The 13,339-nt window shown below is 42.7% G+C and overlaps 1 protein-coding gene across 1 annotated transcript in view; it reads right to left on the bottom strand.

The window, feature by feature from the left end:
• The window catches only part of LOC143981973 (galectin-4-like), a 54,968-nt gene that overhangs the window by 17,909 nt on the left and 23,720 nt on the right, over window positions 1–13,339 (bottom strand). Inside the window, exons 2-3 of the mRNA XM_077480270.1 lie at window positions 10,172–10,260; window positions 2,751–2,955 (exon numbers count right to left, since the gene is read on the bottom strand). Coding sequence (XP_077336396.1) covers window positions 2,751–2,955; window positions 10,172–10,260 — 294 coding nt within the window. The remainder of the gene's footprint in view (window positions 1–2,750; window positions 2,956–10,171; window positions 10,261–13,339) is intronic.

Below are 13,339 nucleotides of genomic sequence, written 5' to 3'. Positions count from 1 at the left end.
TGCAAAGAATAATTTACTTTCATGAAGGATGTCTTTATCATGTCTTACAGGAAACAGGACAATACAAGTAAATACACTTAGATACAGAAGGTATATCCTGTTATTACTTTGTACCATAGATTTACACACTATCATACTGCAGTGCCACCAACTGGATAGAAAGGTATAATGCATATATATAGTTCACGTGCTGCTCGTCTCCCCTCTAGAAGCCCAGGCTGTATAATAGCTGTAAAGCGGCCGCGAGTCACATGACTGGCCTGAAAACATCTCAAATTTGGTATTGAGGACGCTCGTTTTTGAAAACTACTGACATAGTGTGTCACTGCCTCTAATAGAAAGGCTGGCAGTGACAGTTTAATGATTTTATTTTGCAAGAATAGCAGTGGGGGGTCGGGGTGGGGCAGGAGACAGACACAGAGGGAGATGACAGGCAAGAAGGAGGGGCTGATGGGGGAGAGAGGTGAGCTCAGAGGACAGATACGTATGATGCAGGGATGTACTTTGACCACGGTGATCAGGGCGGAGCAGCCCTGATTTTTGTGGTCAGAATAGAGAGGGCATAAAGAAAGTGCCAGGTTCAGGGTTTTTTTCTTTACAGTTTAGAAGGGGGCAGATTACACAGTACAAGCACTGTGATGTCTAATCTGCTTTAACGGACCAGGATCTGTATATTTTTTTGGGTGGTTAACACTTTAAAGGGGTTGTAAAGGTAAATGCATTAAGGTGAAAAAGTATCTGACAGTCCCGGCACCCCCCAGCCCCCCTCTGTTTTACTTACCTCACCCCTCAAAAGTCCCTCGCTTGTCCCCTGACGCCCTTTCCACCGTTCAGCCTGGCCGCTGATTGGCTGGTGTGGATGGATGGAAAGCAGTGCAGCCATTGGCTCGCGCTGCTGTCAATCACATCCACTGACGCGGAGCGCCGGGGGGAGGGGCCGTGTGATACAGCGAGCGGCTATAGCCGCCGGCTGTATAACGGGAGCGCGCCCGCAAATGCTTCTCACCATGCGAGGGAGCTCGTATGAACGTGAGAAGCACCTGCAGGAGGAAGCCGAGACAGCCGCCGAGGGACCCCAGAAGAGCAAGTTTCGGGGCCACTCTGTGCAAAACGAGCTGCACAGTGGAGGTAAGTATAACATGTTTGTTATTTAAAAAAAATAAATAAATCACTTTACAATCCCTTTAAGCTTTATTCATCCCTGGTTGTCTTCAAAAAAATTGCAATTGGTTTTGACATGTCAATTCCATATTGCTTCTTGACATGCGTATGCTGCTGCAATGAACTCTGCTTTAGTTGAAGATAGAGTGACAGTTATTTGCTTTCGACTAGACCAACTTATGGTTCCTTCCCCATACTGGAAGATTAATTCACTTGTGGATTTGAGGTCTGTGCAGTCCCCGGCCCAATCAGCCTCCACAGATAGCAAAAAGTCACCAATGGTGTCCCACCGAGTGTGGGATGAGGACAGAGCAGAGCCCCCCCCCCCCCCCGGCATGGACAGTGTACGCCACATCCAAACAGAGGCCCTCCTTCCCCTGGTCAGCCACCTCACCCCTTGATCACCCCCTAGCTGGTCAGCATGGGAAGCTGGAGTTGGCACAGCAGGCAATGCCCTGCTCGACCTGCCTTATGAGCACAGGCCACATGGAGTTGAACCCCAGCCTGCCATGGGGGCTGGGAGGAAGCAAGAAAGAGGGAGAGGGTGCACAGGCACCCGGGTTGCATCCGCCCACTTTAGTGCATAGTCTGGGCCTAGGATTCAAATGTTCCTCACAAGGATGAATTTGAAGACTAAGGCTGATGTCACAATAGTGAACTTGTTTCTAGAAAGAACTTGAAAGCGACAGAATTGCTTAAATGTGTAGACAAACTACTTTCTGGTTGTATGTAGGGATTAGCTCAGGCCTGTTCAGGCACCAGTCCATACCCGCCTGAGCTAGCCTGCCAGGAAGATGTGAAGTTGGACAGCCAGTCATAGGTGGTGATTGGTAAAGGCATGTCCTACTCCACAGTTGCTCCTCTCGTATACAAGAAGCATTTATACATGCGGCTGCAGGGCTGGGAATGTCTCTGCTGCCTATGATTGGCTTTTTTCTTTACCAGCTTTCTGGCGAGATAGCTCTAGCGGGTTCATACTCGTGTCCGAACAAGTCTGAGCTCATCCCTGATTGTATGTGTCGCTCCCTTGCCAGCTGAGTAAGCTCTCGCTGATAAAAATGCTTCAAAATTTAGTTTGCCAGCAACCTCTTGTTTATCGAACTAGCGAGAAAGTGACACATAAAAAAGGAGAGTATTTCAATGGCCTGCTGTGTCCTGTTGCTGGCAAGTTCTCGCCAACAACAGGATCACTAATGTGACATAGGCCTTACTCTTGCATATGATCACAAACTTCAGTATTCTGCCTTAGAAACATTTAAGACTTGGTTGGTTTAGCAATAAGACTGACCATACCACAGCCAAATCACAGTTAAATATTTACATAATTAGATCATAAGCATGTGGACCATGACAGATTCTTTATTTCACGTTCACTCTGGCTCTTGAAAAACAACAGTTGGCATGCTAGCTCCGGGAAACATGTACAGTGATATTATTGCAAAAATTAATTGCTTGTGTGCAACTAAAAGAAACCAGTCTGCAATAATATTAAATATAATAAGCAGATCCAAGATCTGAGTGGTTGCTAAACATAGTCACTACCCCTTGCACTTCAATCTTTATAGGTTAGATGCCACGATTTATCTCACCAGGTAGTTGTTCCGAGTAATCTCAAACAGGATACTGAAGACCTTTCCTGCCTTAAATGGCATGTCTTTTTTAATTTCCTCATCCTTCCATTGCCCATTCTGACGTGAGTTAAAGATAACTCGGTCGCGACCGTCATATCGTGCGTTCATGTGGAAGGCAATGTCTGAGTCTTCACCCTCAGCTGTGGAAAAGTTAATGGTAAATCTAAAGTAAAAGAAGAGGAGAATGAAGAAAAAGCTGTCAGGAAAAATTGCATTCCTTAAAAATGACTATTATGAGGAACCAGTGTAATTTATGAGACTATGGACAGAAAATAAGAAATTGGCTGGACCAATAAAGATTAAGGAGAAAAAACAATGGTAATACATCAAAGTATACAATATGGATTTAGCATGCTTGTAAATTCAGTGCTTAGCTATGAGAGAAGAGCAGAGACAGACACTGTACCGGTATTTAATTCTTCCAATGGTGTGTGTTTAAGCATATTTTGAAATGTTTCTATTGTCCTCTGCACCTCCATGATATCTACTTTCTGGCAAATTTTTGTTCTCAAGGTTTAGCTCCATTTTACGGACCAAACAGCAAAAGTGGCAGTTAGGGGGTTGGGACAAACTATTTAAAGTGGTTGTAAACCCCTACAAACCACTTTGGCTTTTGAGCCTTAAGCTAGGCTTACCTGTAGGTCCAAGAAATATCTCCTAAACCTACACGGTTTAGGAGATATTTGACAAAAGACAGGCACCACTGTCTACAGCGCATGTGCCACACTGAGCGCGGCACTGTTAACGGCGATGTGCCGCGAGTGGCGGCTCCCATGCGCAAGCGCGAGAGAGACGTCATTGCGGCTCCGTCAAATGACAGCGCTGGAGCAGCGAGACCCACCAAGAAGATGGAGGCTCCGTACAAAAGGGGACAGCGGTGACTTTGCTGGCTCCTGTGTCAGGTAAGTGACACATAATGGACTACTATGTGATGCATAGTAGTCCATTATGCTTTACCCTTGCAGGGAATCCAAGCGGAAGTAAAACCATGAGGGTTTACTTCCTCTTTAACACTGACAGTGGAGCCTACAAGGCTCAGTATTTTACAAGTTCTGGTTCAGTTATGCTGTGCAATAGTCATCCCACCATAGGGGTCCCTATGACTTGCAGAGCTCTTGCTGTAGACTCGCCACTGCAACTTTGCGCTTGCTAGAGACTTGCCATGCAAATTTGCTACAAATTGGAAAAGTGTCAACTAGAACTTGTGCTTCAAGTGCGCTGCAAATGCACAACTTGTCTGTGAAAATGTGCAGCAAGTTAACAGTCTTACAATTCAACACTTCCACAAATTTGTGGTAAGTGATCCTTGCTATCTGGGGTATGGGGTTAATAAAAGAGCAAACATATATCAGTCTAATCTCAGATAGCAAGCAATTGTGCTGCAAGTTTGAAAATTACTTGCTAAGCTATTGCTAGACTTGCCAGACTTCACAAGTTTATTGCAAAATTGTGGCAAGTCCGCTTTGCATGACTCCAGATCAACTTTCTTTGCAAACATTCTGCAAGTCTGCTGCAAATTCTGGTTCAGTTATGTTGTGATCCCACACCACAGGGGTCACTGTGGCTGAATTTCCATGCTGTAGACTTGTAGAGCTCATCCTGTAGACTCACCACTGCAACTTTGATCTTGCCAGAGACTTGTTACTCAAATTTGCTACAAATTGGAAAAGTGTCAACTAGGACTTGTGCTTCAAGTGCTCTGCAAATGTCCCCCTTTTCCAAGGGAAAATGTGCAGCAAGTTAACAGAATTACAATTTAACACTGCCACACATTTGTGGCAAGTTCTCCTTGCTACCTGGGATACTGCAGCTGTCCCATGTTAGCTTTAAGACCAAGAACTGAGCAATCATATGACTGCTGAACCCTCAGTTCTCAGTCTTCTGGGAGTGGAGAGCTGTGACACTCAATCACCACTCTCTACAATGCTCCTCCAGCGCTCACTGGAACACCAGGCTGGAGAGGGGGTGGGTGCAGCTGGTTTTGGCTCTCAGCTCTGTGTGCTAAGAGCTGGAGCCAGCTATGATTTAGCAAGCTGTATAATATGGTGAGGATCATTCCAGGGCCTGGAACTGTTCTGTGACGTCAGATGACAGCGGCCTGTTGGCTGATTCTGGGTCAAAGGAAGCCAAAAGTAAAAGCATTTATGTGACCCACAAGAGAAGTATGGCCAAAAAAGCTTTGGTCATACTTTTTTTTAACTGCACTAAAATGTCATTGCTGAATACATCTGAGTTAACAATGGACAGTGCAGTCTTGGGCCAGTCTGTTACCTTGGAGAAGGAAAGGGGAGGAAGAGCAGGGAAGGCCTTGCCATCTTAGACTGTGAGTGTTTCCTTTGATGCATTAGTGTGGGGAGACACAACTCCAGTCCCTGCATACAAGGGTGGCTCCATAGGATGCTGCAAGAGAAAGGAGCCACCCTGAGGCAACAGTAATGGCACCAGCTTAAAGTGGTAGTAAAACAAATAAACAAAAACAACTTTTCCTCCTACAAGGCACTTTTATAATGTGCGAGTATGCATCGCATACTCGCACATTATGTGAAAATGACCTTAAAACAAAGTGCTGTCACCGCTGACAGGGCTTCCATCTTCACCTGGTCTTCCTTCTGGGTTTGCATGCTCTGGTCCTTTGAATGGCTGAGTCGCGATCACGTCACGCCCTTGCATGCAAGCAGGAGTCACTGTTTACGGCACAGGGCTCTGAAGGAACAGCGCGGGTATGCCATTCCTTCAGAGTGCATGCGCTGGTGACGTCACCAATGGCTTCACAAGTAAATATCTCCTAAAAGGTGCACATTTTGGAGATATTTACAGTAACTATAGGTAAGCCTTATTATAGGGTTACCTGTAGGTAAAACATAAACTAAAGGCCTTTACTGTCAACTTAAATTGGAACATACAAATTGGGAAATAATTATTTGATCCCCTGCAGATTTTGTAAGTTTGCCCACTGAAGGATCTATCATTGTTATCATAGGTGTATTTTAAATGATAGAGACATTAAATCAACCCAAAAATCCAGAGAAAACACATGATACAAATGTTATAAATTGAGTTGCAGTTCAGTGAGTAAAATAAGTATTTGATCCCCAAGCAAAACATGACTTAGTACTTGGTGGAGAAACCCTTGCTTTCAAGCACAGAGGTAAGATGTTTCTTATAGTTAGTTATCAGGTATGCACACATCTCAGGAGAGATTTGGTTTACTCTTCTTTACAGGTCTTCTCTAAATCTGGCTAGGTCACTCCATGCCCTTAATGTGCTTCTTCTGGAGCCCCTCCTTTGTTGCCTTGGCAGTATGTTCTGCGTCATTATGCTGGAAGACCCACCCATGACCCATCTTCAGTGTTTTGGCTTAGGGAAGAAGGTTCTCATCTAAGATTTTACAATACGTGGCCCCGTCCTTTGGCCTCTCAATGTGACAAAGTCGTCCTTTACCTTTAGCAGAGAAACCACCTCAAAGCATGTTTCCACCTCTGTACTTTACTGTGGGGATGGTGTTCTTAGGGTCATAGTGAGCATTTTTCTTCCTCCAAACAAGGTGAGTCGAATTATTGCAAAAAAGTTCAATTTTGTTCTCATCTGACAACAGCACTTTCTCCCAATCCTTCTCTGAATCATTTAGATGTTCATTGACAAACTTCAGATGGGCCTGTACATGTGCTTTCCTGAGGAGGGGGACCCTGCGGGCACTGCAGGATTTCAATCCATGGCAACATATTGAGTTAGTAGTATTGTAGTAGCTAATATATTATGAGGTTGGAGGAAATTATGCTTTAATTCCAATTACCTTTTCTTTTACGTTCATCTACTTCTTCTATTTTTAATTTCTAAAATGATTTTTTTTTGTCTGTCTCTGTTGCTGGCCTGAGCTATATAATGGGACACATGCTTTTAAATAAATCGCCTGACTCCCTACCCGAGTGGTTAATTGATAAACACCCCTGTTGTAACGTCTCTGTAGGATGTAATATCCATGGGAGGTGGGCCTGCTAAATAGAGTGACCTATCGAAGCTTGTTGGTGGATCTGCCCATTGATTCTTATACTGTGGCTGTGTGAGTGAGTGATATCGTCGCTGAGGACGTCTTATGACGAAACGCGTATGACGCAATCACGCAGGCCACTTCCGCATTGTCAGCTGTAGAAGGTGGAACGCAGGGAGGACCGCACGCTAGGCACGGCTGCCTTCGTATCTGTCCTCGTGCTGAGGTTGGACACTGTTAGCCTCCACACGGTCGGCCTATTTCCCCCGTGTGAGGACCAACGGCGGAGCTGTTTCTCTTCCTCCAGCCTGCAGTTCCTCGGACACAGTGGACTGTATAATTGGGGACCAGACAGACGTATTGAACCCCCGCTGTCCACCCTGCTTACTACCATATACATACATTTTTTGAGTTAGCACCTTAGTGAGCACTATACCAGGACTCTTAAGAGGGCCTCCGGTAGTGAATTGGTGCATATACTTATACCCTGCGCATATATAAAGTTTTTTATACATTCAGACTATTATTTTTATTTTTGTTTTTGATTTTGATATTTATTTTTCAACATTACTATTTACATATTTTTGGTTTTATTTAATTTCTGACTTTTTTAAATTAATTTGTATTCCCTGGTACTGATTACCTGCCTTCTATGCTAAACTGAGGTGTTGCACCTTTTACCCCTCAAGGGTTTTTCCTGTAGATTTTCTTGTGAATTTTTTACACTTTTTATTTTTCTGTCAAAATATTTTTTTTTTGTCAATATATACTTTTTGTAAAACACATCTTATGCCTGGATATTGATGTGTGAATAAAGTTTATGTTTTTAAACAATTTACACTCTCGTTGGAATTACTACACTATGGAACCCTACCCCCTTCTTTTTCCTTGAGGAAACTTTGAACATCAACACCAGCTTTACCTGCCTATCAGGAAGTGAGTGGACTACAACCTCTGGGAACAAATTCTTTCATCAGCGTATCAACGCCTGCTGTGTGTTATCTACGGGCCTGACTGCCCTTCGTGGGCTCAAAGCGCTGGTGAGTGGGGAGCCAAAGGGGGTGAGCACAGAAGTCACCTGAATTTTTTGTTTCCTGGGCACTTGTCACTTTCAATTATTGCACTCTCCTGAAGAATTTGTGGACTATTACTTAAATAACTTTTCTTCAATTAATTTTTTTAATAATAATTTTTTAATAATTATTTTTTCCACCTCTTTGGACTGCACTGCCTAGATTATTGTCAATTCTTGGGCTTACATGAACTATTGCTGAGTTTTATATGAATTATGCATTTTTTTGAATTGTATATCACATTTATCTAATATCCTTCATTTACTTATATATATTTTTTCCCTTTTCACAGTTTGCACATTTTTACAATTTTTATTTATATCATTTTTGTCACACATTCACTTGAGGGCATATTGGACTGTGTCTCACTGTATGTCTTTTGGATTTGGATTTTTATTATTATTATTTTTTGTTATTTTATTTTTAGCTCCAATTAACTTTAATGTGGTAACCTTATTACACACTTACTTATATAGTGCACCACTATCGCACTATTTATCATCATTTTTTTGCACGATATGCATTTAATTGTATGTTATGTACCATACTAATAACTCTTGATGCTCACGCATGCGTTTAGGTCTGTGTATGCTTAGTTAAGACTTATTTACGCATAGCCAATTACCTGGGGCACCTTATAGGCTGATCACAGGGACGGGAGCACATTATTGGTGGTTTCTTCCTTTCAGTAGTAGAAGTCAGCTTGAGAGTTGATTTATACATACCTCCCTTCTCCTCCTTTTGCCATTTATTTATATACATACCCCCCTGGTCAGGGGCTTACCTACCTGATACCTATTGTGGTTTTTTGAAGGCTAGTGGTGGGCGTGTACTTGCAAATTATATACACACTCTATTGGAGCCGATTTACAGTGGCGCCGAACCCCTTATAAAAACTAAAAACCCTCTGATATTGAGTTAGGAATGGTTTGTTTGGTGACTGTTATCCCAACTGCCTTGCGATCATTCACAAGCTCCTCCGTGTGTTTCTGAGCTAATCCCTCACCTCATCCTTACTCCATGAGGCAAAATCTTGCATTGAGCTCCAGACCAGGGGCAATTGATGGTTATTTTGTCTTTCTTCCATTTTCGAATAATCATTCCAACAGTTGTCTCCTTCTCACCAAGCTTCTTGCTGATGGTCTTGTAGCCCATTCCAGACTTGTGCAGGTCTACAATCTTGTCTCTGACGTTTGATGACAGCTCTTTGGTCTTGCCCATGATCCCATGAGGATTGAATAGAAGAAAGAGATTCTGTGGACACGTGTCCTTTATACCAGTGGCCATCAACCCTGTCCTCAGGTCAGGTTTTATGTATTACCTTGGGGAGATGCAGACTAGAATACTGCAATCACTGTGCAGCAAATGATATCACCTGTGATGTATTTCAGTTATCTTGCAAATCTGGCCTGTTAGTGGACCCTGAGGACAGGGTTGATGACCACTGCTTTATACACATAACAAGTTGTCGTTAGGAGCAGCTTCTTAAATTGACAGGACTGTGTACCACATGAGCATATACTGTAGTCAATCTGTGAGAGCCAGAATTATTGTTGGTTTGTAGGGGGTCAAAAACTTATTTTACTCACGGAACTGCATTTCAATTTATGACATTTGTACCATGTGCTTTCTCTGAATTTTTGGTTGATATTCTGTCTCTATCATATAAAATACACATATGATAATAATTATAGACCCTTCATTTCTTTGTAAGTGGGTAAACTTACAAAATCTGCAGTGGATCAAATAATAATTTTTCCCACTGCATGTAAAGATTAAATGATTAAATGCATACTCAGTAAGTGGTCAAATCATTTGCTGAATGTGCTTACAAAATTGAGGGTTTATATCACTTCAACATTAAAAATGAAAGTAAACCAGCCTACACCGTAAGCCCTTGTACACGCGGTGGGAAACTCCAACGGAAAATGTCCGTTCGGACCGTGTTGTCGGATAATCCGACCGTGTGTGGGCTCCATCTGACTTTTTCCATCGGAATGTCTGACCAACAAAGTTTGAGAGCTGGATATAAAATTTTCCGACAACATGAAGTGCCACGCATGCTCAGATCAAATTACGGGACCAAAGCTATTGGCTACTAGCCTGAACGTAGTCCCGTCGTAACGAACGAACGTCATCATGTTCCGAACTATCGGATTTTCCGACAGCTTTGTCCGACCGTGTGTATGCAACAACAGTTTCGGGCAAAATCCGTCAGAAAAAATCCGACTGATTTTGTGGTCGGAATGTCCGACCGTGTGTACAAGGGCTTAGACAAAAGGAATGCCATAGCAGTAGTAGTAAATAAGTAGTCTTACCTCTTATGATCACTGGGAAGTGTGGCTTGTATAAAGACAGCCATTGCTTGTCGCATCCCTCCAGCAACTATTGTAGTATAAGGTATTGGCTGTAATAAAGGAGAGAAAAGTTTACTGTAAGCAAGACCCAACTGACAATACCATTTTGCCAGCCTATGCCCAAGCCAGCAGTATAAAACATAGTAGCTTCTAAGCACCATATTTACAATTCAGGGTTATTTATTAAAACACACACATTTATTATTGCACAGTACAGAGCAGGGGCGTATCATGAAATCAGTGGGCCCGTGTGAGATAAAAAATGGACCCTAGGCATTGTATAAAAAAAAAAAAAAAAGCGCGGCGCTGCGAAATGTGGGTGTGATATAAATTGAGCTAAATATTGGGCGTGGCTTAAAAGTGTGGTTTAACCTCCCTGGCGGTATGATTATTTCGGATTTTAGGTGCTAAAAGCGGTACAATTATTTTGCATGAAAATTTGGCATTTTATATTGTAGTCCTGCAATTCTTAGGCCGCGTACACACGGGCGGATTGTCTGCCCAACTTAGTCCGCTGAACCGTGTTTCAGCGGACAATCCGCTCGTGTGTGGGCTTCAGCTGACTTTTTCAGCGGACAATCTGACGGACTTAGTCTTTCGGAATTTCCGTAATTTTGTCCGTCCAAACTTGGTTTTGTCCGTCCAAACTTGGTTTCAGCGGACAGTCCGCTTGTGTGTAGGCAAGTTGGACGGACTAAGTATGGCGCATGCTCAGAAAGGATTTACACGGCCGAAGGTTGCATTGCAGTGTATTGGACGTCGTTTTTCTAGTCCCGTCGTACGTGCTGTACACGTCATCGCGCAAGTTTTCAGCGGGCTGTCTGTTCATCGTGTGTGGTCAAGTCCGTTCATTCAAAATTTGGACGGACTGTCTGTCGGATTGTCTGACGGACTTAGTTGGGCAGACAATCCGCCCGTGTGTACGCGGCCTTAGGAATAACTCTCTTAAATCTGTTCAAACCAGAGTCTAGCAGACATCCCGGGTATAATAAAGTTTCAAAAAATAAAATCATAAATTATAATATAATAAATAACTAAAAATAATTATACCAAATAATAATATAACAATAATAAAAAATGATTCAATAATGTAATCAAATCAAAAACACTGAAATTTGCTCAGTTGCAGAATTGTCGCTGTCATTACTTTTCAATATTTGATGACGGATCTCCCCACAAATCGCTATCGCTCAATTCTGCGAGTGATTCCAATTTATTATCGCTGTTTTCTAGCTGGTCTAAAATAATTTTTGATGTAAAGTGACAGTTTTGGTTGCTATGGACAATCTCCAGTTTCCAGGCAGAAAGAACAGTTTTTATAATATAAAACTGCATGCAGGACACTGGGCAGAACACTAGGGACAAAGGGGATGTGAAATTATTACATACAGCAATGTAATCTGTAAGATTACATTATACTGTATGTATACTGTGTGTTTCACTTTTTGAATTTGGCGCCGATCTCCGTCCCCGTGCGTCGCAACGCTCGCAGGGAACGGAGATCGGCTCCGTGATAGATCCGGCGGAGGACGAGCTGCTCGTACAGCGGGAAGACATCGCTGGATCCAGGGGAGAAGGTAAGTAATCTCCTCCTGCATTCAGCGATGCGGTCCCGAGTCTGGCTCGGGGTTACCGCTTTTTGTACAAAACTTCCGCCCCAAGCCAGACTCAGGAACAACGCCAGGGGGGTTAATAGAGTTTAAGACGACTTACACTGTGCAGAATGTGATAATTTAAAATAGGGAATGTACGGTACGGAGTGGACTGCGGTGGGTAGTATGTGCAGGAGAGGGGTGTGGAGTGTATGGAGGTGGAGGTATTTTTTACAATTTTATTTTTCATTATTTTTCTTAAATTATTTTTATTTTTTTCACAGTGCTTCTGAGGAAGGGGGGGGGGGCGGGGGTATGGGGGCAGTGGACAGTATCCGTTTTTTATTTCTATTCATTTATTTTTTTAGAATTTAATTAGTTTTTACATTTTATATCACAATGCTTTTTTATTGGGGGGGGGGGGGGGGCAGTGGGCAGTGTTGGTAGGATGGGGGGGGGGGCAGTGTCAGTAGTTTTTTTTTATACATTATTTTTTACAATTTTTTTTAACTTCTTTTTTTTTTTTTTTTACAATTTAATTATTAAATATTTGTTGCAATTTTTTTCTCAGCCTTGTTGATGAGCTTTGGTGAGAGAGATATCAGACCCCTGACATCTCCCCTTTGAGAAAGAGAAAGGGACTGAGGACACAGAATCCATAGTCCCTTTCTAGCCTCAGCTGCAGATAGAGGCTCCTGTTCATTCATAAACTAAAGCAGAGTAAACATAGTAAAGCTGACCTTGAATAATTAACCTCTATTGACATAAACTAGGGGAGTAACTTAAAGTAATTGTAAATGATCACCTTGTAAAACAATTCAATCTGGGCAAGGGCAAAAAGCATTTTCCCTTTTTTATAAGTACAGTAATCACATTCCCTCGGTTCACAGCTGCATAAGAGCTGGGGGGAGGACGGACACTGATCCTCCCAGTGTATAGCTGTGCAGCGGGGAGGGGGGGTCAGGACAACTCTGATCATTGTAATACAGCAGGCTGAGTTCCCACCATAGCTAGAAAACTGACTATGGTGTGTTCTCCTGCTTAGTGTGGTAATTTTTTAATAGGAACGCAAGGGGGCTGGCAGGAACACCAGGGATTTCACATTTAGGAAGGAATACAAAGAGAACAGGATACTTTCTCATAAAAGAACATGGGACGGCAAACACATATCAGGAATATGAAGTGTTGGGGTAGCTAACGCTTTAAATCCAAAGCACATCTTTTCCAACCAGCTACAGAATTCCTCCATTGTGGAACATGAGATGGACTGAGATGACTTTCACTATACAATATGTAAGCAAAGAATGCTAAAAGGAAAGGCAGAATTTTGTTAAAAAGAAACTGCAACAATGCTCCAGGTGATATGCTCAATAAGCTGAAGATCAGGTGTCACCTGTCGGTCCAGTCCCTGAACTGGATATCATGAAGACAAGTGCAAAAGAGATGACCGCACTCCGATCTTCAGAAACTTGAATGCTTTATTCTTTAAAATCCACCTATATCATCAGAAATCCATGATACATCATCAGGACAATGG

The sequence above is a fragment of the Lithobates pipiens genome, unplaced genomic scaffold (genome assembly GCF_037356315.1).
Source record: "Lithobates pipiens isolate NorthernLeopardFrog02 unplaced genomic scaffold, aLitPip1_a1.2 Scaffold_1, whole genome shotgun sequence".
NCBI classification, from domain to species: Eukaryota; Metazoa; Chordata; class Amphibia; order Anura; family Ranidae; genus Lithobates; species Lithobates pipiens.
Note: the sequence above shows the minus strand (reverse complement) of the source record. Positions and strands in the feature narration are given on the sequence as shown.